This window comes from Gouania willdenowi, chromosome 22, assembly GCF_900634775.1.
Source record: "Gouania willdenowi chromosome 22, fGouWil2.1, whole genome shotgun sequence".
Taxonomy (NCBI): domain Eukaryota; kingdom Metazoa; phylum Chordata; class Actinopteri; order Blenniiformes; family Gobiesocidae; genus Gouania; species Gouania willdenowi.
Genome location: NC_041065.1, coordinates 3,056,065 through 3,083,726, shown reverse-complemented (window position 1 = coordinate 3,083,726; position 27,662 = coordinate 3,056,065). Strand labels below are relative to the sequence as shown.

Genomic DNA, 27,662 nt, shown 5'->3' with positions numbered 1-27,662 from the left:
CCAGGGAGCGCTGCTCACACGCACAGTGGCAGTGAAGCAACACAAAACATGTAGGTCTTGCACACAAGAGGCACTTCTGTTAAAACGATCCTCCACTGTTTTTACAAATGTGGCCTAAAATCTTTGAAATGTACTTATGTGAAGATCTACTCCAAACAAAACACATTATTTTGCACAATATTCATTTTATTAACTTTTAAAAGTGGGACTACTGTACAGTTTTAGAGCCTGTGTTCCTCCATCTTGAAATCACGTGACTGATGATGTCACATGGCCCCACTGCCTGTAAACATCCCATTGTTTTCTATTGGAGTGAAGTATTCAGCCTGATTTTTAGATCATTTAGAAGCTTTTCAGTCACAATGACATCTTGTTCTGCTTTTGGTTGCTCTAAATATTCAGGGAAAGTTAAAGATGTTGGTGTAAACTTCTTTTGTTTACAGAAAGAAGATAAAAACAGTTGTGACCCGAAAAAATCTGTGACCACAGGGGGCAACAGTTCCAACTCTGTGGTATGGTAGTAGACAATGAAGCAGAGAAGAAGAGCTCTCATAAGGAAGTTAGCGAGTATTCAAAGACTGTTGAAGGACTTGTTTGTGTGTCTTCAACACTCCATGATTCCTCGCTAACTGCAGCCACCAGAGCATCAGCAGCACACTGTTTAAGGGAGCGTAAAGGTCCCATAGGAGAGCTCTTCTTCTCTGCTTCATTGTCTACTACCAAACCACAGAGTTAAAATCTTGCAGTCACAACTGTTTTTATCGTCTTTCATTAAACGAAAGAGATTTACATTGGCATCTTTAACTTTTCCTGATTATTTAGAACAATGGTTCCGAAACAGGGGAATGTGTACCCCTAGGGACACAGAAGCACATTGCAAAGGGTACTCGGAAATATTTAACAATTCATTTAAAAACAATCTGGAAATGTTTCTAGTTCTTTTTTAGGCTATTTTTTTTTTTAACAAATTCACCACAAATTATCTCTATTGCTCAATAAAATACTATATTTTCTTGTAATTTATTGAAACAGAATGATTTTATGCTGTAGAGGCCATTTTATCACACTTCTGACAATAAGAGACAGCAATTTAAAACATTTCACAAATATGACCGTATTTACTTACTACTGAAGTAATCACAAAAAAAATGCACGGTATTTAAAAATGAATAAATGAACTTTAAATTTCACTCATTGTTTTTAATTTGTAGATTAAGCCTTTGGGAACCAATGTTCGAGACACAGTTTGGGGTTTAGGAGAGCCCACTGTTCCACAAATGAAAAAGCATATCATGAAATCATTGAGAGGATACTTAAGAGAGGGTACACATGATTTGACAAAAATGCAAAGGGGGTACACGGGACAAAAACAATTGGTAAATACTGATTTAGAGCAAACACAAGTCATTTTGATCTAAAAAGCTGTTAAATGATCTAAAAATCAGGCTGAATGTTTCACTCCAATAGAACAACAATGGGATGTTTACAGGCAGTGGGGCCGTGTGACATCATCAATCACATGATTTCAAGATGGCGGAAGACAGGCTCTAAAACTGTACAGTAGTCCCATTTTTAAAAGTTACTGAAACACATATTGTGCAAAATAATGTGTTTTGTTTGGCATTGATCTTCTAATAAGTCAATTTCAAAGGTTTTTGGCCACATTTGTAAAAACTGTGGAGGATCCTTTTAACAGATGCAGCTTAAGACAGTGAACGCATCACCGAGCACAGAAGCTAATTCTGTTAATTCTCGAACTGTTTTCCTCTGCAGTTGTTCACTTGAATGGATCGTCTCTGCTTTTTGATGATATCTTCAAATTGATCTCCTTCTATTATGTCAGCAGGTAACAATCACAGTCACAATCACAGTCACAAACTTAAACACGTTTCTGCTGCAACGCACAACGCAAGTCTTTAATGCATTTAAATCAGCAGTGACTGTGTAATTTGTATATCTGTCATTCAATGATTAGTTTAATTCAAATGCTTCTTTTCCACACAACCAGGGACATTCTGGCCGTCCCACTGAGGTTACCCAAGGCCATCACCATGGCAACTAATAAAGAAGAGCTTGATGTGATCTCTGCAAAGGGTGCAGGTACGCACATGTCTATTACATCATTAAAAGACTTATTTTGCAGTTAGGTTTCTGAAGTTAAAAGAACATAGACGCTTCAACTCATCTCTGAAAAAGCGTCCAACAAAATGAGCATCCATTGGTATCAGGGATCTTTAAAGGAACGGGTCCATCTATCCCAGGCATGGTATTGATACGAGGGCAACATGATCAACATTCATGTCAGCATTAGAATAACTACGAACAAACAACAAAGGGTTTTAATGTTTTTGTTGTGGTTTTGTTTATCTTTCTCTCATTTTGTGTGATTTTGTTGTCGTTTTGTGTGTCATGAGTCATTTTGTGCTTTTGGAATTACGTCAGTGTATTTTTGTTCTTGTAATGTATTTTTTTTCTGTACTTTTGTTGTCTTTCTTGTGTAATTTTGGGTGTGTTTTTTTTTTTGAGTAATTACAACTTTTGAGGGCTGCACAAAATTAGACCGTCGATGTCTGCTCAATCCTCAGGACCTGCATGGTAACCCTTCATCCAAAAAAAATCCTTCCATTGCTCTGTGTGTAGTACAAAGTGCACAGTCTCTCTCTTTGTCAACATCAATCAATATGGTTCATTCTGTGACAGTCATGAATGTGCATCCCAAATTTGAAAAGATTTGGAAGAAAGATTTTAAAGATACTATAAAACTGAAAGTATGACCTGATGGTGGCGCTGCAGGAAAGCTCATATCGTCACCACAACCAATAGGGTTCATACTCCCGTGGTCATTAATGTTGTCCGTAAAATTTTAGAAGATTTGGGTGAAAACTATTCCAGATAAATTCATTCTAGTTTAAAAGTGTGTCCTGATGGTGGCGCTAGACAACAGGTCAAGGTGTCATTATCAAGGGGTGATTTCTGTAGTCAACAAATAAACAGTGTGTCTGACACAAACACTTGATAGTAAGTGATATTTGAGGAGAATAGGAGGGTGAAAAGAAACAATTATGAGCTATTTTAGGAACTCTAAAGTCCGCGGCTCATCTTGCTGATGAAGCTAATGCTAGGCTAGGCTAACAGTTTAGAACAACTATTAAATGTCATGTATGACATCTGTTACTGGGTAGTTTGCAGAGGTGAGTGTAACCAGACAACATCGTAGCCGACCAATCAGATTAAACGTAATGCACCACATCATAGCCGACCAATCAGATTAGATGTAATGCACCATATCATAGCCGACCAATCAGATTAAACGTAATGCACCACATCATAGCCGACCAATCAGATTAAACGTAATGCATCACATCATAGCCGACCAATCAGATTAAACGTAATGCACCACATCATAGCCGACCAATCAGATTAAACGTAATGCATCACATCATAGCCGACCAATCAGATTAAACGTAATGCACCACATCATAGCCGACCAATCAGATTAAACGTAATGCACCACATCATAGCTGACCAATCAGATTAAACGTAATGCATCACATCAAAACAGCATTGAATAGAATTTTTTAATAATTGTACATTTAGACAAACTTTTTATTTGATACAGATGCCTTTGTGTGCAAGATTTTGTCTCTTCCTTTTTAATTTAATTGAGCTATTTTTTAATTGTACTTGAGTATGACTTTATGTAGGACTTATTTGTACTTGTATTTGTGTACAATTTAAATGAAGTAACAGTACTTCTACTTAAGTAGAATACATCAGTACTCTTTACACCTCTGGGACCTTGTGTCAGGGTGTGTAGATGTTTACCTGATTTGTCTTTTTTTAAAATCCATCTCACTATTTCTTTTCTGTTGCAGATTTCTGGATGTCTGATCTTAACCAGAAGTCCCAGAACAAAAACACACATTTTTACCTTTACGTCAACGCTGTAACGGTGGAGGAGAGACCCAACAGTGATGAGAACCCCTCCCCCATCCTTAAAGCTGATATCTGTACACTTTCAAACTCCACCTCCACTGTGCACAATGGAGAAAGTATTACACAGACGCAAGGTTCCACTAAATCTCCCCCTCACCTGGAGACTAAATACAAACGGCCCCCGCCCCGACCCCCTACTCTGGGCTCGGGCTCAGGGATGGGGCTGCTGTTCTCCTCCACTTCCTCAGCTCAAACGTTAGCGCCTGTGGCTCCAGAACCTGAGAGAACAGAGAGAGTGGGTGAAGAAGGCGAAGAAGAGAAGACCACAACATTGATCTCCCCCCCAGTATTGAAGCCTCCTATACCCCCACAGAACAGATCTGCTCCCCCCGTTCCTCCAGCTCCGGTCCGTCGCAACCTATCCAGCAAAAGCTCGGGCAGAGAGAGCGATGTGGAGAAAGCAGCGGATCCTGAAGGTTCCGAGCAGCAGCTGGAAGAAGACGGGAAGGAGAAAGAAAAGAAAGGAAAGGAAAAAGAGAATGAAACAACTGGTTCCCAGTGTCCCCCACCAGTAAGGAAACCGTCCCGCCCAGTCCCACCACCCAGAACCAAACCAGCTTTCCCAAACACAGCCCTCCACAACAACCGAGCTGTAGGTGGGACGACCAATCAGAAATCTGGGAAGAAAGAAACTCCTCTTTCACCTGGACGGAGGCCGGATGTCTCTCTGTACTCTCCACAGGGGGGCGCTGTCCTGGGAACTGACCCTGACTCCTGTTCTACCAGCAGCACAGAGGAAGATGGAGAAGCAAACCACGAGCCGGAGCAGAACAGGCAAGTCCCTCCCCATCAATATACCAAAATAACAATAATATATTGGTTTTACACTGATTTAATGTTAAACTGGTTTGAACTAGCTAGACTGCATTCAGGAGATATATGCATTGGACAGCAACAAGCAAAAATGTATTTTGGACGTGTAGCCTAAATCCAACAGGAAGTCTGCAATTTTGAATTTAGCGTGCCAAATTTAGCAATTTTTCCCAATTTTTGGCCAAACCACATCGTCTATAAAAGCGAACTCCTGCCATACGGAATTAAGTTTGACTTTGAACGCGACCGGTAGGAAGGAGTTGCCTCGCGCCTCAATGGGCACAGCGGGTGCAAGGGCCCGTCATCACTGCTTGCAGTTTTAATTTGACATGTTTTTCTTTAATAAATGGACACAAATACAAAATGTAGTAACTGTGAGTAAAGTGGGCACTCAGTATTTGTCAAACTATGACTCTAGCGAAAGTACTTTAGTATTTGAATAGAAATATACTTCAGCACTGAAAGCAATTGAAAAATGTAAACTTCAAAGTAAAACTTGAATCATCCATCCATCATTTTTTGACCCGCTTGCTACTTTTTTCAGGGGTGCGGGGGTCTGTAGGTGTGTATCTCTAGCTCTTATTAGGCGCTAGACTGGGGTACACCATAGACAGGGTGCCAGACCATCGCAAATAATAAATACTCATAAATGCAATTATCTTCCTCCAAGAAAGAGAAATTGTGTGATCAAACAAGATCTAACAACTTGATCTAATGCTGCTTTCAAAGCAACTCAGGATTTTCCTACTTGAAAAAGGGACTTTAAACGCCACCTGAAGTAAAGTTGGAAAACCTAGTCCTACTGCTACTACTTTCAGTTCTTGAAAGTAATAAGTATTTCCTCAAAACAATACTCTAGTAAAGTACAGATACTGTGAAATAGTACTGAAGTAAATGATCTTTGCTACTATCCACCACTGAGTAAACGAATAACAGAAAAATGTCCTAAGATGCATTCAAAGCCCCTACGTTAAACAGGGAGTCTTTAACTGTTATTATTATGATACTATTGCAGCCGCATTGTAGAGAGTCGCAGCCCCAAAGCAGAGGTGAAGAGAACCCCCACCAATGCGATGTTGGATCGCGCTCGCTCTCGACTGTCCACCGTACTCGCTGGACTCATCAGCCACGAGCGCCGCCTTACGCGGCGCATTGTAGAGCTAGCCAGGGACCCGTCCAGCTACTTTGGTAACCTTGTGAGTATAAAAGCTTTATTATCATCATTAGTTTCATCTGAACAACTCATCAACTATGAGTTCTGTTTAACCTCAGGTGAAAGAGCACCAAGCTTTCACCCTGGAGACCATGTCCAACCACTCCACGTCCACTGAGCTCCTCCAGGAGATCCGGCAGATGATGACTCAGCTGAAAAGTTACCTGCTGCAGAGCAGCGAGCTGCAGGCTATGATCGAGCCCCAGCATCAGTACACACAAGACAAACTGGGTAACCGCATTCAACAAAAGCATCAGGTTTCCTCCCACAATCTCAGAACCAGTGGCTATGTTTGATGGTCCATGCCAAGTACCATTAATGAAATCAATGGATCAGAGATAATGTGATTGTACCTGATCTGAGGGCTGATAATCACTGATCTGATCTTTTTAGATTCATTTTAACACAGTGTCATATCAGTGAAAAGTAGATAGTTCTTGTTTACAAAATCCCTTGTTTTGTAAAGAAAATAAATTAATTTATATATTGCAGTTGTACATACTCCATGTGAGGCTTCCAACTAAATTTATCATCTATTATAAATACTCCCAAAAGCTTAGTTTTATAAACTCTTTCAATTTTAACATTATTTAAATTCAGTTCTATTTCATAATATTTTATGAGATGTCTCACTATAGGATGTCGCCTCTGCTACATTCGTCAGAATACCTATTTCACTTTGCCAATCCTGATTGGCAAAGTGTTTTCAGAATCAGAATCAGAATCAGAATCAGAAATGTTTTATTTGCCATGTACAGTTTTGAGGACAGTACAAGGAATTTGACTTGGTGGTTGGTGCACAAAACAAGCAACAAAAAGAAATAAAAGAAATAAAAACAGAACAACAAAGCACAACCCAGCAACAATAATAATAATAATAATGATAAATATAAAGGATGAGGGATAAATAAAGGATAGATAGAGAATAAAGGATAAATAGGATAAATATAAATATAAATATATATATATACAGTGCAGCAGGTATCAAGCTGGTGGAGGTGGTGATCGGGTGGGGGGGGGGGGGTTCAGTGGGTGACTTGGGGTGTGTTCATGTGGATGGTGGCAGAGGGAAAGAAGCTGTCTTTGGGTTACTCGAGTTGATGGCTTCTGCCATCCTCGTGATCCATCTGGGCCGCCTACACATGAGGGAATTCCAGCTGTGGGCGGCCTCACTTGGGCTCAATCCCGTGCGTCATGGCGCACAGAGAGTTTTGGTCACGCCAGAGCGCACCTCGGCACTGCATCACTGAGGGCCCCCCGGCTTCCTGACGAATGGAGTGCCCTTAGGCGCTGTCACAGACCGGAAGGTGATCTCCACCGACGCCAGCCTGTCAGGCTGGGCTGGGATTCACGAGGGCAGATCTCTGTGAGGGGCCGCTGGAAGCAGCCCTCCAGCGCTCTCACATAAATTACTTGGATCTGTCAGAGGTGTTAATCACACTGATCCACTTCCTCCCGTCTCTCAAGAGACATCATGTCCTGGTGAGGACGAACAACACCACGGCTGTGGTGTACATCAACCGACAGGGCGGGTTGTGCTCTCGTCGGTTGCACCCTGCACAAGGTGAGGGAATGCAGCCATTTTCTGATCCTGGTGGGTCCCCACTGGCCGGCGATGCACTGGTCGGTAAAGGGTTACCAGCTACTCTGTGCTCCCCCCTGGCAGCTCCTGCTGCACAGGGATCTGCTGTCACAGGCGGGAGGCACGGTTTTCCATCCATGCCCAGAGTGTCTAGTGTTGTGGGCCTGCCCCCTAAGTGGCGCAATCTGTCGGCCGTAGGGTTATTACAGGACGTGATCTCTACGATACAGTGCCCTCGGGCCCCCTCCACTAGATCTCTTCATGACTCTAAGGGGATGGTGTTTGAGAACCACATTTCTTTTCAGTGCCCGGTGGTCGTGATTCTGTCATTCCTGCAGGGCCTGAGTGACAAGCGCAAGGCCTTTTCCACTATGAGTGTATTTGGCGGCGATTGCCACCAGTTACATGGGCTTTACGGACAAACTAGCGAATCAGCATCCGTTGATATGCTGATTTTTGAAGGGTGCACACAGGCTCCGCCCCATGTCCAGATTGGTGGTTCCACCATGGAATCTGGCGGTGGTTCTGGAGGGTGTGGAGGAACCCCCGTTCGAACCAATGGGTGACGGACCTGAAGTTTGCCTCCCTTAAAGCTGTTTTGTTGCTGGCTCTGGCTTCGACATTCATGCGCTCTCGGTTCACTCGTCGTGTGCTCAGTTTTCTCCAGGTGATGCAAGGATCATTCTGAGACCCAATGTGCCGAAGGTGATGGGCTAATTTTTGTCCATTGATCTGCTGGCCTTTTCTGCCTCACAGAGTGAGCAGCGCCCTCATTTCTTGTGTCCTGTTCATGCGATCTGCACTTACATGGACAGGACAAGGGGCCTCAGGAGGAGCGATCAGCTGTTCATCTCCTGGGCCAACCTTGGTAAGGGGAAGCCTGTAACCAAGCAACACCTGTTACACTGGGTAGTGGAGGCTATTGCTTTGGCTTACTCACGTCAGGGTCTGCAGCCGCCTATGGGTCTGCATGCACACTCGACTCGAGTCTGTTCAGGACATCTGTGCAGTGGCGAGCTGGTCCACGCCCCTCACGTTTGTCCGCCTTTACATGCTGGACGTATCCGCCCCTTGCGTGGCACGGGCGGTCTTCCTGTCCTGATGTAAGCAGATTCCTGCCCCTTGGGCTGGTGACGCTCGGTAAGCATGTCTGCGCTACGGGAGTTTCCATATCCCACAGTGAGACATCTGACAAAATATTATGAAATAGAACTATAGGTTACTTTCGTAACCCCGGCTCTATGAGTAATATGAGTGAGATGTCTCACCAGACTGCCCTTCTTTTTCGAACAAGGAGAAGAGGTTTGCAAACCTGTTCGTCCCCTCCTTTTATAGGAGGTGAGAGGTTCTCCCATCAAACTGATGCGCTTCACCGGCCAATCAGGATTGGCAAAGTGAAATAGGTATTCTGAGGAATGTAGCAAAGGCGACATCCCATAGTGAGACATCTCGCTCATATTACTCATAGAATCGGGGTTACGAAAGTAACCTATAGTTTTACCTGAACGTCTGCCCTTTTACCATCAAACAACATCAGTTTTGTATTACTTTCGTTCGGTGAGAGCTTTTTTTTGTTAAAGCAAACCATTTGTTTCACTTCATTATTAAAGAACTAAAGCTTAATAGTAAAAAGTCAATAAATGATCTGTGCTGTAGGTTCAGTGGCACCATCACTGAAGGAGAAGATGGGACAATATTTAAGAAACAATGTGACTTTGATTTAGATTTGCAAGCCCAACATTTTCATTGATTGGTACTTCTGATTCCTGTCTTTATACGTGAAAATGCATGGCTGTGTTCATGGCTTTTTATACTTTTTTTTATTGATGCAGAAAGCCTTGTTGAAGCTGCACTGTGTAAGAGCGTACTGAAACCACTGAGGGAACCCATTTACCAGAATCTGGAGAAAGTGCACGGTGACGACAACAGCCTGAAACAGCTGGCAGAGAAGCAGGTAGGACTCAACACGAGATTAATACAGCAACAATCTGTGTGCTATTAATGTGTGTGTGTGTGTGAGTGTGTATGGGGGGTAGATTGCTTCTAAATTAATGCGCACCAGTCTAACACGCGTACCTGCATGTCTAACTTTCATTAAACTTACCTAATGTCAGTAGTTAGGTGTAGTGGCAGGTGTGGTGTTAGTGAAGCTATAGCGATCTGGTAACCACTATGTAGCATCGTCTGCGTGACATGTCAACATAAAAACGTGTGACTGATATATTTATGTTTGTTGTAAGGTGCACATCCAGGTGTGGCGTAGGTGTGCATATGCTTTAATGTGTATGCACACAGCCGCGGGTGAAAAGGTGTATTTAATTGCAGGTGTTTTTAACGTGATGTACTGTATGTGTGTGTCAGTCTGTGGTTCTAGGCAGTACCACCACATCTTTAGGAATAACCACTGCCATCCCAGAGGCCTCTGCTATGGAGAAGATCAGCATTAAGCTAAACAATCTGCACCAGGAGTATTCTCCACAGAAAAAGATTGAGCTGCTACTGAAAACCTGCAAGATCATCTATGACTGCATGTCTGTGAGCTCTCCAGGTGAGAACTACAAAAAAACACACACAAAAACTACAGGACACCTTTAAAAACATTGTCCTGCTTTGATGACCAGGCTGGAAACACTGTGGCAAGGCAGTGAATGGATGACGTGTAGTGTTTGTTTGACACCAGATATGGCCCGCATTCCTCTGGCCTAACTCTCCATGGGTGCACTCGTGGGGGATGCGCTGGCGACCGTGGGGGTGCGCGGGCACCGCCCTCAGCCAGGATGCAGCTCATTTGCCCTCGCTCGCTTATAACTAAAACCACTTAAACTTTAGTTTAACTTAACTTTAGTTTAGGTGATGATACCGCTTAAACTTTGTCATTGCGCAAACTCAAATATCGCAAAAACCTTTTCTTGGTGGTTCCCGATTTCCCCTAAGCTTTCATTTGATGCCAAAATTAAGTGGAAAGTACAACATGATGCTGAATACTTGCTCACATTCATGTTTTGAAGGTGGTCAGAAACATCAAAAACATCCATTATTGCACAAAATCTAAGGTAATGTGATGAGATAAGACAGACGTCACCTCCTACGTTATGACACGGACCAAACCCTCGCCCTAATTTTAGAATAATATCACACATTTAGACAGATTTTTCCACTGGTGGTCTAATGTGTAGCAGCTTTAGTTTTTTTATCATTACAGTGCGTGCATTCAGCACGCTTCTACGACTGATCTAAGATACTGTAAGTGCAGCAGGTAGAGGTAGAGAGCGGTCATGGCCATGGAGGGCACAGAGGACCCAGAGGATGAGTCCAGCCACAAAATGGTTGGCACTACCATCACAGATCGGTCACCCATCAACCTGGAGCTGGACCTTTGGTCTCCAGGGAACAAGTGAAGAAGATGATCACTCCTCCAAACGTCTCCTCTCAGTAAACCCCAATATAGACCAGACATAACTGTGTGGGTTCTCGACCGATAGTATGAGAGCTACAACCTCAGGAGATCTTACTGATACTAAGGGTGCATTCATACAGACGGACCCTAGAGTGGTTATAAAACGCTCGAGGATTTGTTTGTTCGGATAGTCCTCCTCATTTGGTCGGTGTGAAGACGCAAACGAAGTCGAGAATGGATCCAACAGAAGAGCGATTGTTTCTGTCAGTCTCGGAGCGTTTCCAATCAAAGCCTAGAGTGATTAGGAGCACAGCATTGTGGGTAATCGGTAAACGGCAATGGCACAAAACGGCTTTAAAACCACCAAAAGCACAACAACTTGTTGCTGCTTCATTGTTGAATGTTGGTAAAGAAGAAACGGAGAAGGAATTGAGCTGGCTTTGACCCATAGATGAGAGCCTCTTCTTCAAGTCTCTACTCTAGTAACAGCCCCTCAACTGGTTAGCTCATGGAACTGCACCAGACTCTGTTTGGAGCAGGTTAGAAGTTGTTCTCTGAGCCAAATCAAGGTCCTCCACTCATTCAGACCCAGTCTACCACTAAACCAGTGTGAAACCAGCCTTATTTAGCAAACCTCCCTCTCATTAGAAATGAGATTTTAAGTGGATTGTTATCCGGGTGCTAAACTGGTGCACGCAAATCACATTCTTAAGGGAAAGACAAAGTCCAATGAATTCTCAACCAGTATGTACCACCATGGTGGATTTACACCCCTAAATCATCAATACCATATAATGTAAAAATAATGTATACTTTATTAAATGAAATTCTTCTCTGCATTTTGCCAACTTTCCCTGAGTGGTAGCAGTGGGCTGCCAACTGCCAACAGGGAGCAGTTGGATTGGGGTTAAGGGATTTGCTCAACATCCCAGTGATGGCCTGGTTGAGACCAAGAGACCCTCTGATTACAAGCCATCTTCAACCGTCTTCAATAGAAAGAGGAAGATGATGATCACTGCTGCTGCTGAAGAGCAGGTGAACTAGAGGGAGGAGCATCAGATAAAAACACGCCTCTTAAAAGATGCCTCACTCACTGGATAGAGGAAACAATGGGCAGGGAGTCTTTGACGTTGAGATCCAGACCTTAATTTGGACTGAATCCTGCTGTAGCAAGATCCGGCACCTCCAAGATTTTGACTGGCGCTTATTCGATTGGATCCAGGACCTCATTTGTTTTTAGGTGTGTTGATTAAATGTTGAAGCATTATATTTGGACAGCTGTGTCTTTTATTGAGTTAAAATCACTGGGAATTTCATTGTACACACAAAACTGAATGTAAAAACTGAGCGCGACTGAGGAAGAGAGAGGAAAGGCAGGCCACGCCCCCACGCTATGTCTAAATTATGATTTTCCACAAAAATTGTGTCTTGTCAGCTTGAAAAATGGGAGAAAATTGCTTGACATAAAGAGGTTTTTTTAAGCCAATAAGTGAAGCTAAGCCTGAGGTAAAGGTTGTTTCTGTGGAAATGGCGGAAAAGAGCAGCAGCAGAGCCGCAGTTAGCGTAGCGAGTAGCAGCAGTTAGCGTAGCTTGTAGCAGCACCTGTAGTGATGATGCTAATGCAGGAGAACCTAAAGCCTCCATCAGACAGGACACAGGAGGAGAACTGAGGAGACATGAGGAGGACTCAGGGACAGAGTGAAGAGAAGGAGACAACGGTTAAAGTTCTGATATGGACATTAAGACCAGGGAAGTTCAACGCTGAGCTGCTGCTCTAGGTTTATGAAAGACAAGGCTGTGAAATATTTAAACAAGTTGCAAAGTGCTTCTTTAACGCTGATTCATCATTCATTTATTAACACTAGAAGTCCCACAGAGGTGTCAAATGAACTTTTTACCTATAAAACCCAGAGAGGTGTCATTTGACCCAAAGAGAACACAAAAATTATTTATTTTTAATGACAGTGTGGTGTGAGAAATGTGCAAAAGAACAACTGTGATTTGTTTTCAATGGTTTTTATTTAGAAGAATCTCCTTCATCCTCTTATTGAGACTCGTGACATACTTGGCACTGCCACGGTATCTCTCTCCTACATTTGCCACATGTGTATTTGTGGCAATGAACACATCGCACAGTTGCGCGATTGCTCTTGCAGCAATGGTTGATCTGACACTCAGCCCTTTTCCCAGGGCCAGGTGTAGGCGGTTGTTGTTGGCGCAGTTGCTCTTTGAGTGCCTTCTTTTCACTCACATGAGAGTTAGCCAACTCTCTTGCTAGCTGAACCAGGAAGTCCACCCGTCTCTCCTGCACCCCGGTGCATGCTTGATAAAGCAGATGTGCATTGAGTGCCGCCATGTCGATCATGTTGTAGAACACGGCGACTGGCCATCGCCGTGTTCCTGTGCGCACACTGTACTCCCGCACCATCTGGTCCATCACATCCACTCCGCACTTTGTGGTGTTGTATTGGGTGATGGTGTTTGGCTTCCTTTTGATGGTTTCCTCAGTCTCAACCACGCTGTGCATGCTGCTGAGAATGTAGACGGTCTTTTTTCGTTTGGGCGCATACACCGTCAGCGTGGCACCAGTGGTGGAAAACACCTAAAAAAGAAGAAATTGTTGTTATTATAGCGGTTTTAAACACAATGACACACTCAGAGGTGTTGATGGAATAAAAAAGACCAACAACATACCTGAGTGGTGAATTCCTTGCGGTCCATCTTTCTAGTTGACTGAGGAATTTCCCGGCGAATCTTGTTGACTGTCCCGAGGATGGTGGTTTTCCGGCTGAGCAGTCGTCGTGCAAGTGTCAGTGATGTAAAGAAATTGTCCGTGGTGACCGTCCTGCCTTTGTCCATAAATGGTTCCATCAGCTTCATCACCACACTCTCAGAAAGTCTCTCCTCACTGGGACGACTGGGGTCCTTTCCAAGATATGGGAGGACATTGCAGATGTACTTTGTTTTCAAATCACAAGCCACCCAAAACTTTATGCCAAATTTGTCGGGTTTTGTTGCAATGTACTGCAGGAAACAGCAGCGAGTCTTCGATGGGAAAAGCTGTTCATCAATTGTGATGTGTCGACCAGGGTTGTAGCATGTGATGCAGTTGGTAACAAACGATCCCCACACATCCGAAATTGCAGCAAACTTATCTGTCTGCACTCGCTCACTGCGCGTAAACATGTCATCAAATCGTAGGTGACGCATGATGTCTTGGAAACGGTTTCGTGACATAATTCCAGTGATAAGTGGGTTTCCCAGGCATGCTGACCAGCTGTCACGCAGAGATGGAACCTTGGTCACCCCCCTCAAAATAATAACAGAAATAAATGCCATTAGTTCATGGAGGATCATGAACCAGTCCGTCTGCTCCGTTTGCCGTGCATGCTGAATAGTCCATTCTTGAATGGGACGGAGCATGCCAACAGTAATGAAACAGAGGAAGCTCTGAAGGCGACTCCTGATTCTTCTTCTGGCCTTTGCTGTTGGCTCTCCATCTGCAGCGTACGGTTCCATTGGAGTGAAACGGAGAATTGTACCCACATGTTCTTCATGCCACACTGTGCCCTCTTTCGCCGTCTCTGTGGGCTCACTCTCCAACCGAGCTCTCTTTTCCAGATGAGGAGCAGTCTCGTCATCTGCAATGTGAACAAATTCAAATTATTCTTTTCTTCGGTTTTAAATAAAAATAAAGTCAGGAAATGAAAATAGGATGTTTGGGAAATCTAACCTGAAGACAGCTCAGAGTCCGAATCCGAATTTGGCTGAAGGTTTATGTCCTCCCCATCTGAGTCACAAGGGTTTGCATTGTTCAGGATCAATTCCAACGCTTCTTGAGTGGTAAATCTTCTCTGCATTTTGAGTAGAATAAGTGTGGAGTGTCAGCAGGTGGAAGCAGCCAGCTATTTATTCCCCACAGCACAAAAGGCTGCATGACAACATGGTATTCCAGTGGTGTCCAATTCCGGTCCTCGAGGGCCACTAATCAGCACACCTTATTCAAATGATCATCCAGCTCTGCAGAAGCCTGATAATCATTTGAATCAGGTGTGTTGGAAGAGGTGACTCTGTTTCTTTCAATGTTTGTAGTCTGTGTTTGTTCTCCCCCAGCATCAAGCAGAACGAGTTAATAAACGGGGCATTGTGACTTTAGCTTCCAGGGCACTTCCCCCTAACATTCCAGACTTCCATTGTTAGAGTCAGGCTCTCCCCCCTGCTGATTTCTCAGGTGATTCATTTACAAATGAATAGATGCAAATTGTAGCCATCAGAGTCGTCAGTTTGGTCCTAGAGTTCATTTGACCCTGCTCTGGGACTTCTGGGGGGATATAGAAATCCCTGGGACTTCTAGTGTTAAACGTGTGTGCGTGTGCGTGTATGTGTATGTGTGTGTGTGTGTGTGTGTGTGTGTGTGTGTGTGTGTGTGTGTGTGTGTGTGTGTGTGTGTGTGTCTGTGTGTGTGTGTGTGTGTGTGTGTGTTTGCATGTCACCTGAAATTAAGAATAAATTGGGTGACACAAGATGATCCTATTTTCTCTGGCACAAAAAAAGGAGGAGTTTCATTAGTAATATGATATTCTGCAAATGACACAGACCTAATCCACACTGGCACGGAAAATGCCAGAGGTGGATTTAGAGTGCATGGATTTTTGTAGTTTTAGGAATGACATTGGAACATATTTTAGAAATGTAACATTTCTAACTTTTCCTTGTGCTGCTGTTGGCTGCAATATTCATTTTAATCTATAAGTACTGTAATTTTGGAAATACAAGACCATCTGGAACATTCATAAGGTATTTAGTTGAGGTCGTACACCGGTTTTCATGTAGCACAGGTTACACAAAGAGATTTTGGGTTCATTTACATTTTTCTTTTAATACACAAAATAGAAATGGAGAATCAAAGTAAAACTTCACTCTATTTTGCTTGTGGTTTGCTGTGTTTTTGGATTTGTTTTTGAGTATTTTTTTGTATTATTTTATATTCTCTAATTTTGGTGTTTTTGTTTTGTATATTTTTTTGTCATTTTTGTGTCGCTTTCCCATCATTTGGTGAATTTTTCCGTTTTTTGTTTGTAGACGTCTTGTGTTTATTGTGTAATTTTGTGTATATTTGTTGCCATTTTTGTCTGTTTGATTTTATGATTGTGCTTTTGCGTATTTACTATATTTATTCTGTGATATTTATAATTTTTTGGAGTCAATTTGTGTATATTCTGCTTTTCTGTGCATTTGTGCCATTTTCGTGCGTTTACTTTGAGGGCCGCCAGTTGCCCACGTCTGCTCTAAACTGCAATTTTGCGAATATATCTTAGATTTGCTTTTCACATAATTTTAGTTAATTAAACAAATTAATTAGTTATTCTAATCAGTCTACCAGTTATTAATCAGTTTTTCAGTGTATATTTGATATCCAGATGGATTTAATTTTTTCATCTCTTTTTTTGAAAGAGTGACATTTTCACTTGGTTTGATAAGCAGATGTTAATCATGCTGACCTGGCCAATCACAACAATGTTATTTAAGTGTGTGTATTTCTCCGGTCCTGCCTAAAGGTCATTGACTGTAATTGACTTTGATTTTGCAATAAAAAAAATTAAAAAAAACTGGCAACATGCTGAATGTTTGCCCTGCTTTGCCTTCATACGATAGGATAGTATCCAGGTACTTGATGAATATATGTACCTAATTAATTCATTTCAAAGATAACCAATTGAAAAATCCTAAACATAAAATAATCAAAAAAAAAAAAAACAAGTGTTGTGTAGTCTCAATATGTTCAGTACCAGTGACGTGCCGTCAGGGTAGGCAAGGTAGGCACTACCTACCCAAGGGTGAATTAATATTTTTGTTCATTTGTTTTAATTATAATATGATTATAAATTAATTATTTTTCCATTTCCGAGTGAGTGAGTGAGTGAGTGAGTGAGTGAGTGAGTGAGTGAGTGAGTGAGTGAGTGAGTGAGTGAGTGAGTGAATGAGTGAGTGAGTGAGTGAGCGACTGTTATAGAAAAATTGTGTTTTTTGACTGACTATGTTATAGAAGAGCAATTTTGAAGTTTTTGTTGCAACTTCTAAATTATAGGACTAAATAATTAGGCAAGATGTGGAAACAAATGGAGGGTTCATGACTGAAAGTGTGTGTGTGTGTGTGTGTGTGTGTGTGTGTGTGTGTGTGTGTGTGTGTGTGTGTGTGTGTGTGTGTGTGTGTGTGTGTGTGTGTGTGTGTGTGTGTGCGTGCGTGCGTGTGTGTGTGAGTGTACAGTATACATATATAAGATACTAGTGTTTTCCCCTCCCTACCCTCACGTATGTCAGCCCACAGTGACTGAACAAAGCTGCAGGCTGAGATCTTGAGTAGTTGTTTTCTTTTCTTTTTTTTTTTTTTTTTTTTTTTTTTACAAAGCAGCTACAGCCTCCAAAAAACACAATAAGCATAATATGCACAACTACAACTTCATATCTCACTCTCACTTTAACATAATCAACTATTCTCCACCCTTCCGTTTTCTACCTTCTGAATCTTTGAAAATTTAAGAAGCACTTTAATGTTATGGTTTTGCAGCATTGAATCTACAGTAGTAAAGCACCCAAAGGACCCCATTGACCTGGATTGATAAGGTGATTGATTGTGTAACATGATAGCAGTGTAGTAATAATAATATTAATACATAATAATAATAATTGTTTGGTTCGAGGTCCCTAATAAAATGAGCAGGTTTAGACAATTAATAATTAATAATATTATTTCCGAATCTGAATTCAAATGGAAATAACTGATGTTGACAGGTAGTCATGGCAACTCAAAAGGTGAAGTCACTATGTTCTAAAAGTCCCACGGGTAGACATCAAAGCCTTATTGTGGAACTACAAGCACTGCACTAGTTACTTTGACCATAGTACGTTGGACCATCCAGTTGACTTTAGCTGATCAAAGAAATAATGATGGAGAAGCCAAGTGCGCAGGTGGTCGGGCGAGCGTTTGTCCGAAACTATTACACCGTACTGTACAAGGAGCCAGAGAACCTGCACAGCTTCTATGGGAAGGACTCATTGTACGTTCACGGAGGTTTGGTCTCCAACGGACGGTCGGAGATCCAGAAGCGGGTGACGGAGCTCAGCCTCAGGGACTGTAACACCAGGATTCGTCACATGGACGCCCGCTTCACGTTGAGCGAGGGCATAGTGGTGCAGGTGATGGGGGAGCAGTCCAATAACATGCAGCCCATGAGGAGGTTCATGCAGACCTTCTTTCTGGCTCCTGAGGGAACAGCTGCAAACCAATTTTATATTCACAACAATGTGTTCACGTACCAGGACGAGGTGTACGGGGACTCGCTCCCAACATCAAAAATCCCCCCCCACAACACAACCCAGAGTGGAGGTAAAGTGTGAGTCTCAGAACTCCACAGAGAGACCTCAGAGACAGCAGAAAGATAGAGAACCAAGGCCCAACAATCCAACGGTGGTGCACCGTGGCCCCCGACCAATACGTGAGGGGCAGAGCGGTAAGTCTGAGGGTCCAAGGATGGTTCGTTATCCTGACGCTCATCAGCTGTTCGTAGGAAATATTCCTCACGACGTGAAAAAGACAGAACTGATGGAGTTCTTTGAATGATTCAGCACAGTCCTGGATTTGAAGATCACCAGCGGAGGAAAACATCCAAACTTTGGTTTTGTGGTGTTTGACAATTCTGAACCGGTCCAGAAGATCCTCAGCAGCAGACCAATTTGGCTGTTTGACGACGTGCGTCTGAATGTCGAGAAGAAAAAGACGCGCGGAGTCAAGCGCAGAGATGCTCGTCCTCGCCCTAGAGCACCCTGAGGGGGCGGAGTCAGAGGCCCCCTGACCCGAACCAACAAACCCAGCTTTGGCTCTGGGCATGCGGTGGTGGCCTAGTGAGCGTTTCTCTGCCCCCAAGCAGTGAAACCACGCCCTTTCCCAAAGCCCCACCCACTGTGTATCTGGACGTTTGCCTCACGCTGAACTCGAATCAACCTAAAGATTCAAATATTGGTTGAAAACTACTTGAACTGTGGTCTGTGGTCAATGAACTTTGAATAAAAACTAACAAAAACAAACACGACTCGTAACATTGTGTGCTGCCTGGAAAGCCTTTTCAGAGGGCTTGAATCAATAATAATAATAATAATAATCATAATAGTAGGGCTCATGTCATTGTTAAACACAGCTCTTTGTGCTGCTCAGGTCACATTTTTCAACTTGCGACTGACACTTAACGACATCCTTCATGACACCTTATTCATGCTAATGACAGATATTAACAGCCCACTGTCAGCCATATGTAGAAAACTTCAAGTAAAGTGTTACAAACAATCCAACGTTGAAATCAAATACAGAAAAATGTAGCTTTTTTAATAAATTTATTTTTAACTTTTTTCTTTACTACTGCTCATTTTCTACCATTACTTGCAAAATTTAAACATAGGGCTGTTTCTTTATTAGTACACAACTTAAAATACAGATTTTAACAGCTTATCAGTCAGTTTTGTTTTTCTTTTGTGTTTTTGTTCTTTTACAGTAAATTGAAATATCAGGATGCACTTGAAGCTCACATGAGAAGCATCAAATAGAGCAGGTCATCTGGAGTGGGAGGTTTTGGACATCAACTGCTTTGTAGCAAATTTTGTAGTACAAGTGCATTTACTGCACTTTAATGCACGGTATATGAAATGAGATACATACCTGTTTGAAAATATTCTTCCAGGGATTTGCTATGCACCTAAAAAAACAACATAACAAAAACAGTATATAAATAATAACTTGATTTCCATTGAATGACTTTATATTCTGATTGCATATAGTGTACACATTTGAAGAATCAAAACAACCTCTTTTATGATACAAAGACTTTTCCTCTCTAGAAAACCATGTCAATCAAAAACGTACAGTTATACAGATACTTCCAAGTTTGAATAATCAGAGAAATTGATCAAATGAGGCTTCAAATTTATGAAAATCTGCTCTGAAGTGTGTGTGTGTGTGTGTGTGTGTGTGTGTGTGTGTGTGTGTGTGTGTGTGTGTGTGTGTGCAGGGCGGGCCCATGGTGCTGATGACTTCCTGCCTGTAATGATGTATGTGTTAGCTCGCTGTAATCTGGCTGCCCTGCAGCTGGATGTTGAATACATGATGGAGCTGATGGACCCCTCGCTAACACTAGGAGAAGGTACGTACTGCATGGAACCTGTTTGAGTTGGGCTCAACTATCATTGTGATTGTGTAATTGATAATTAATTACAATTATGACGTAATTATAATTGTATACTGTATATTGTTGTTGTAATCATAATTTAATTGTAACTGACTTTGTAATTTGAATTGTCATATAAATTCTATAAAAATGTTAAATATTACATTTTAATCAAACGTAAACCTGTGGAACCATGTTACAGTTCTATGTCTTACACATATGAAAAATAATCAAATATGTTTCATATGAACTTTTCCCACTACCTCGTTAGGAACGCTCACACTCCACCACCGAAAATATTAATACCAATATTTTCATTGATTAGGAAACAAGTTAAGAGTTGAAAAACTAATTAGATGTTAGATAATATTTTTAGTGTATTTTACAGCTGATTTAATACATGGGTCAAACTGACACGTTAGCATTAGAGATGCTAACAGAAAGCTAACACAAGAAGAAGGTTTTATTGGGTTATTTATTAAAGGGTCCGTAATTGTAATTGTATTTGAAAATCGTATTTGTGTGGAGTGAAAGAATAATCTCTTGATTCTGTAAAGCGTCTCTGAGTGTCCAAAAAAGCGCTATATAAAATTGATGTATGATTATTGTTGTTATATTATTATTTAAAGGCAGGGTAGGTAATTTTCAAACACTAGCATGATTCTTTTTTTCTTTTTTTTTCTCTCTTTGTCTGCACGAAGATCAACACCGCAAGAAGTACAATCTTTTATAGACAGCAACGCATGTTTTGTTATTGTAATTAAATACATGAATTTATTTTATTGCATAATTGTGACCATCACCAGCCCTCCCTAAGGAAGGGTAAGAAACACTTTATTAAAGGGAGGATATAAAAAGAGAGGGCAGTGTTACACCTAAGTGAGGGGGGAGGGAACAGGAAAGAGGGAGTCAGGGTAGGAAATGGAAAGGGTGGGGAAGAGTTAACTGCTTCAAAGTGAGAGTGAGATGTGATGTTATAGTATAGTGTACTTATAATCCATTCAGCCAGTCTGGTGCCCAGTGTGAAGCTTAGCTATAATGGTGGTAGCTGTGACTAGAGGGAAGTAGTGAGTGGTAATACCTAGAACATGTATTTGGGATCAACGTGTCTAAGGTAAAGCCCAGTACGAGTTTATCCCACAGCACAAGACATGCCAGTGCGTCCATGACCAAAGTTTGTGCAAGATCCGCTTCTGTGAACCCAGGCGCCACCCCGGGCCCGAAGAGGCCACCAGGCAAGCAGAAAGAGCAGGGGCCAAGGAGCCCCAGTTCACCCCCTCACGACGAGCACCCCCCCAGACGCCCCAGCAACCACAGGCCGAGAGGCAGTTACCAGCCCCCACACGCACCCGAGAAAGCCCCAAAGGGGCGAGGGCCCAGCGCACCCCGCCACCGACCCCAACCCCCAACCCCGAGTGTATATAAGTGTATGTGGTCGCACCCTCCGGAGGGGTGGTGTGTTAAGGTGTGATTAAAATTGGGGGGATTGGTAGGGCGAGTCATGGCGGGAGTGCCGCCCCCGTGCCACTACGTGGTAGAACTGGCGGCGGTTCCTCCCACCCTCGGCCCTGACATCCACCCCACCAACGGTTGGATAGGGGTGTGGTGCATAGAGTGAGAGAGCCAGACCAGCTGGGAGTGAAGTGTCCATGTTGGAGGCCTGTCTGGTGAGAGCAGCACAGCGGAAGCCCACCCCGCAGTATTTATCGTTATATTGTATATGTTACAAAACGTGACTAAAAACTGTTTTAATTCTGTCATGGTGATGTGATTTGAGTGTGGGCTCGTGCACACAAGGGGTGAAGAACAAGCAGGGAGACGTGATTGGTTAAAGAGATTGGTCAAAGTTTTTACAGGTTTACAGCTGCTACAGATGACGGATTTTCTTCGTTCCTTTTCCAGAGCACATGCGATCTTAATTTCTGTCAGGACATAAAGACAATTTCAACCAAAGACTTAAAAAGTGTATCTGGAGAAAATTACCTACCCTAGCTTTAAGTCAGGATCTTTACATGCATTTTAATCTGCAGTGTGTGTGTGTGTGTGTGTGTGTGTGTGTGTGTGTGTGTGTGTGTAGGTTCCTACTATCTGACCACCACATATGGAGCCCTGGAACACATTAAGACTTTTGATCTTAAGGGCTCTGCCTCCCGCCAGCTGAGCAGAGAAGTGCAGGACTCCATCCATCGCTGGGAGCGGCGTCGCACCCTCAACCAGGAGTGTGTGGCTCAGGGATCTGTTCGGGTACCCTCACTCACAAACACAGAACACATGAGGAAAGATCCCACACACTCACTGTGAGGAACATCACAACAATAACCCTTAAAGATCTGGATTTTTCCTTTGCATCATTATTTTAACTTTCAGTTTAGATTAAAAATGAGCTGCAATTCTTGGGCCAACTGTTATCATTAAAACAAGGATGTAACCAAATAACCTTCACTGACGTATTAATACCTTTAGTTCAGTCTACAGCACACATAAGCAACTGGTGGTCCGGGGGCCACATATGGCCTGTAGTCTAGTTTTTTGTGGCTTCCAAAGTAAATGCTCATAAAGACAACAAAAACCCACAAAAACACATACAAATGATACATCAAAAAAAAAAAATGTACAAAATGACTCAAAAACAACTACAAAAATACACAAAATAAAAACACAAAACAATGAAAATGTGAAGAATGACAATAATGTAAACAAAATGACTCCAAAAACACACAAGACGGCGACAAAAACTGACCCCACACAAAACAAAAATATTAAGAATAACTGAAAAATGTATTTTAAAAAACAAAATTACACTGGAAACAATGATGAGTTTGTGTATTTTCAGTGTTCATGCTCTGATTGGTTTTCATTCTAATGCTGACATGAATGTTGATCATGTGACCCTCAGTTCAAACCATCACACACACAAAATGCTTTATTATAGAATTGTAATAGTATATATATAGTGTTGTAGTAGTCGAGACCGGTCTTGAGACCAAATTTTAAAGGTCTCAGTCTTGTCTCGGACTCGGGCTCGGGATTTTCCATCAAGACCGTTGGAGACCAGCACTAATTCCTGCTGTTTTTAAACTTTTTTATAATGTGATAATAACAAGGAGAAGAACAGGATAAAACAATCTTTTATTCATTCTTTAATCCACTCTGTATAATGACCACAACCTTCCTTAATGTGACTGAGTGACTGACACACACACACACACACACACACACACACACACACAAATAGGAGAGAGAGGCGGAGCTAAACATGTCCGCTAACTTGTTGGTTGTGTAATTTGATTTCACAAACCACAAATAATACGTTTGTAAAAGCACAACAAAGAGGAAACTCTGTGGTGTGTAGGTGACCAGACATGTTATTTCTTGGTAGAAATACTTTTAAACACTTGCTGTACATTCAGCTGACAAAAAAATCTTGTTTTCAAATATGTAGAATAATTGTGACTTTATCAGTAGCAGTATTAATATTTTAGTTCATTTTCTGCAGGCACCTTTTTTGTCTGTCAAATGTATTTAAAATAAACAAAATCTAAAGAGAGAATGTTATTTAACTGTTGAACCTTGTCATAATTTGATTTATTCATAAATGTTTTTGAATTTAAAAAAAAAAAATGTTTATGGTCTTGGTCTTGTCTTGGTCTCGGTGCATTCTGGTCTCGGTCAAGTCTTGGTCTTGGATAGTGTGGTCTTGAACACAACACTATATATTGAATATATATATGTTGAAAATATAAGGGATGTACACATTATATGTCTCAGTTCTCCTAGGCCAGGGGGTGGGGCATCACAGTATAACAAAATTACATTTGAACTTGGATCATTTCAGTGAAAGACCATAAAATATATGCAAAAATATACAATCAGAATCAGAGAAAACTTTATTATCCCAGAGGAGTATTTAGAATGACAAAGAGCGGCATATTAAAAACAGCAATAATACTCATACGCAGAAAACAATAAGCAGACATCACAAAGAGGTTGTAAGGTAAACTAGATGACAAATGAATGATAAGTACAATGTTGGCCATGAGAGGGTCAAATGCAAAATTAAACAGAAAAAAAAGTGAAAGGAAATAACTGCTCCCTTTTTACAAAGTTATAAATATAGGATGACATGAAAAGAATGAAATGTTGCACATTTAAGTTTCTATTGGGTTCATACATTTTTAAATCTAACTCCAGATCAGTCAGAACCTCATGAACCTCAGTGCACGTCTTTGATCCAAACATCGAAGCATTGGTGACAATCAGTGACGTGCCGTGACCACTAGGGTTGGGTAGGCACTTTGCAAATCGAGACTACCAATGACAATTTCATATGTTTCTGCTGGCAAGTGTAAATTCAATTCAAATCAATTTTATTTGTATTAAGCAATTTACAACAAAGTCATCTCAATGTGCTTATCAAAATATAAAATTCATAATAAGAAAGAAAAAACCAGATCACACATGAACAAACATTTAGCCATTTAACAAAATCAACATCATAAACACCATTAAAGAAACATAAACAATTATTTAATATAGCCTCCATACTCTCCCAACAAGATACATCTCATGACACGACAGCACATCTGTTGTTTGTGTTGGAAACACAGAAACACAGAGAAAATGACAACAACAACAACTCAGAACAGCCTCAGTGAGGAGCATCCACAAAGTCAATCCTTCCTTTTGTTCCATTCACTGTAGAAAGTACGAACAATGTTCTGACCTTATCTTTGCTGAAGGTCTGGTAACTCAGGTGTTGGTCTCCATCTTTTAAAAGCTGTCGTTTTTTCTCAAAAAAAGTTTCTCTATCGTCTCTAACGCTGTCATCCTGACTGTAGTGTTATCCCGCCCACTAGCTAGAGAACGTAGCAGCAGTGGTCACATGGGATCAATTCACTAATGCACTATGAACTTACGTATAGCATTTAGCATAGCGCGGTTACGTCCAAAAGCAGCTCTCTACGCTGCCTTTGGACGTAAATGGTTGTCATCTTGGGGACCTGACTGCGCATGCGCAAACACATAAAAACACGCTAACGGGAACAGAGGCAGAGCAGCAATGTGCTTTTGGGAGGGGGCGTGGCCTCCTCCTGCTTTACAGCTATGGCAGCCGTTCCAGGAAATAGCGCTGTTTAGTAATTTGGGCTATGAAACGCACAAAATGCGTACACTTTCAAACTTATAGGTACTGTAGGCTATTATAATATTATATATATATATTATAATTAAAACAAATAATCAAAATATCAATTCACCCTTGGGTAGGCACTGCCTACCTTGCCTACCCGTACTGCACGTCACTGGTGACAATGAACTCATACAGGGTTCTGAATGTGTCCTTCGTGTTCTTATAGTTTCATTGTGTGTTTCTAGGACTTCCTGACGGTGTGTTGTCCTGAAATGGGAAGTGACCCAAAGACTCTGGGTGTCCTCCCCAACACCACCATCCAGCAGCTCACTGAGCAGTGCGCTGCACGCTTTGAACAAGGTGAGCACAATACTAGAGTTTCAACTCAGACTGTGGGATTTTGAGCAACTCCTTTAACCCAAACTATTGGTGTTGTACGTTACTTTGAATAAAAGCGTCTGATAAATGAAACTGTAGCATTGTAATCTTGATGCCATCCCATCTCAACCTTTTTAGCCCGCAACCCCCCAAATAAAGGTTCCAGAGAGCGGGGACCCCCACTGTAGCTGAAGGTGGTTGAACACAAACATGAACATTCATGTGGAGACAGGGCCTTCTATAAGGGGGAATACAGGGGAGAGCATGATGGTCTATTGTTCTATGAATCTGTGATGACAACATTTATTTATTCATCTGAATAATATCCACTGTTATCCATGAACGTTTATTATTATCATGGTCATCTTAAAGATGGAAATCCTTGTTTTAATCACAGATAAAATGTGTTAAAAGTGACCAAAAAATGGTGGAAAAGGTGGTGAAATGGGATTTTAAAAACCACAGAAAAGTTGCAAATTAGTTCCCAAAAAACGAACAGAAAAAGTGGTAAAAAGAGTTAAAAGTGTCAATATTGGAACAATTAGTAGGAGCTATTAGTTTAAACTGGCAAATAATGGCCATAGCAAAATGTGAATGTGGTTAAATTGGCAAAAATAAGCATGAAATATGGTGAAAAGAGGTTAAAAGTGACAATAATGGGTCAACATATGTGACATAAGGTAGAAAAATGGTGGAAAGGGTTTAAAAGTGCTGAAAATGACTTGAAAGTGGAAAAAATGTGCAGAAAAGGCATTAATATTTAATTTAGAATTGGCAGCAATGTAGCAAAAGTGCATTAAAAGGAGAAAAAATATGGCAAGAAAAATAGGTACAAATTTGGCAAGTTTGGTGTAGTTGCAGCAAAATGGTAAAAAAAAATAAGCAAAAATGGGCTGAAATTGTTGAGAATAGTATTCTTAGTTACTTGAAGGCATCTGGTGACCCCCTCCCAGTGTCTCCCAACTCCAAATGGTTGAGCAGGTTGAGAACCCCTACTTTAGATGATCGCTCTAAAGCTGAGAAATAAAACTTTACTATTTGTGTCAGAAAAGTCATTTATATCATTAAACACCCGTAATATTCAAATGTCCCTTTAAAAAGTGTTTTTTGTCATTAATGGTATTTCTTCTGTTTCCTCAGACTCGTACACGCTCAGTGTGTACATGGATGGCGTTGAGCAGAGCTTAGCGCCCACAGAGCTGGCCCTGGCTGTGAAGAAAAGGTGCCACCCAGGCTCCTACTGCTTCATCTTCCACCCTGAGGGTCAACCCATCCCCCCAGCAGCTAGGAGCTGCCCCTCCGTCCCACCTCCTCCTGCTCCGCCCCCTGTTGGAAGCATCCTTCCTCTGGACACAGCGCAACTGGGGGAGGAGGAGAGTCTGATTAGCTTATAGCACCATCACTCTCTTGAATGTATTATTCGGGGGCCAATACATACTCAGTCCCCAGGACCAGCGGTGCTGGGAACCCTATTGTTTTAGTTCAGATTTTTATTTTTTTTATTTTTCTCTGGTAAAGGTGGTGCTGCAGGCTAAACCGTGCAAGGGGGGGTTATGCAATTTGGAGGGTTGGTCCAGACGCCTCCACGTACCTCGGACGCAAAAACTCACATATGTCCACCAGCAGGTGGCACTATAACCAAGGTCAACGCAGGCTAAATCATGCAAGGGGGGGTTATCCATGGTCAACGCAGGCTAAACCGTGCAAGGGGGGGTTATGCATTTTGGAGGGTTGGTCCAGACGCCTCCACGTACCACGGACGCAAAAACTCACATATGTCCACCGGCAGGTGGTGCTATAACCAAGGTCAACGTGTTTTGGCCTATAACTCCCACACCGTATGTCACACATTCATAAACCTCATATTCACAGATTCCCTGAATAGCACTGAATCACCTTTTGTGCCTTTAATTGTTTAGTTGCAAAAATTGTTAAAACTG

At 41.9% G+C, this 27,662-nt stretch overlaps 1 protein-coding gene and 1 pseudogene across 1 annotated transcript; both read left to right on the top strand.

The window, feature by feature from the left end:
• On the top strand, positions 1–27,116 carry LOC114456277 (ras and Rab interactor 3-like). The gene is made up of 12 exons (XM_028437926.1): positions 1–50; positions 1,774–1,846; positions 2,009–2,100; positions 3,876–4,770; positions 5,825–6,005; positions 6,082–6,253; positions 9,437–9,558; positions 9,966–10,152; positions 20,061–20,192; positions 22,294–22,460; positions 25,590–25,704; positions 26,863–27,116. Exons 3-12 carry the CDS (start codon positions 2,052–2,054, stop codon positions 27,114–27,116), a joined length of 2,274 nt encoding a protein of 757 aa, XP_028293727.1. The 5' UTR covers positions 1–50; positions 1,774–1,846; positions 2,009–2,051.
• On the top strand, positions 17,869–18,526 carry LOC114456228 (ras GTPase-activating protein-binding protein 1 pseudogene; annotated as a pseudogene).
• Positions 27,117–27,662: the final 546 nt, after the last annotated feature.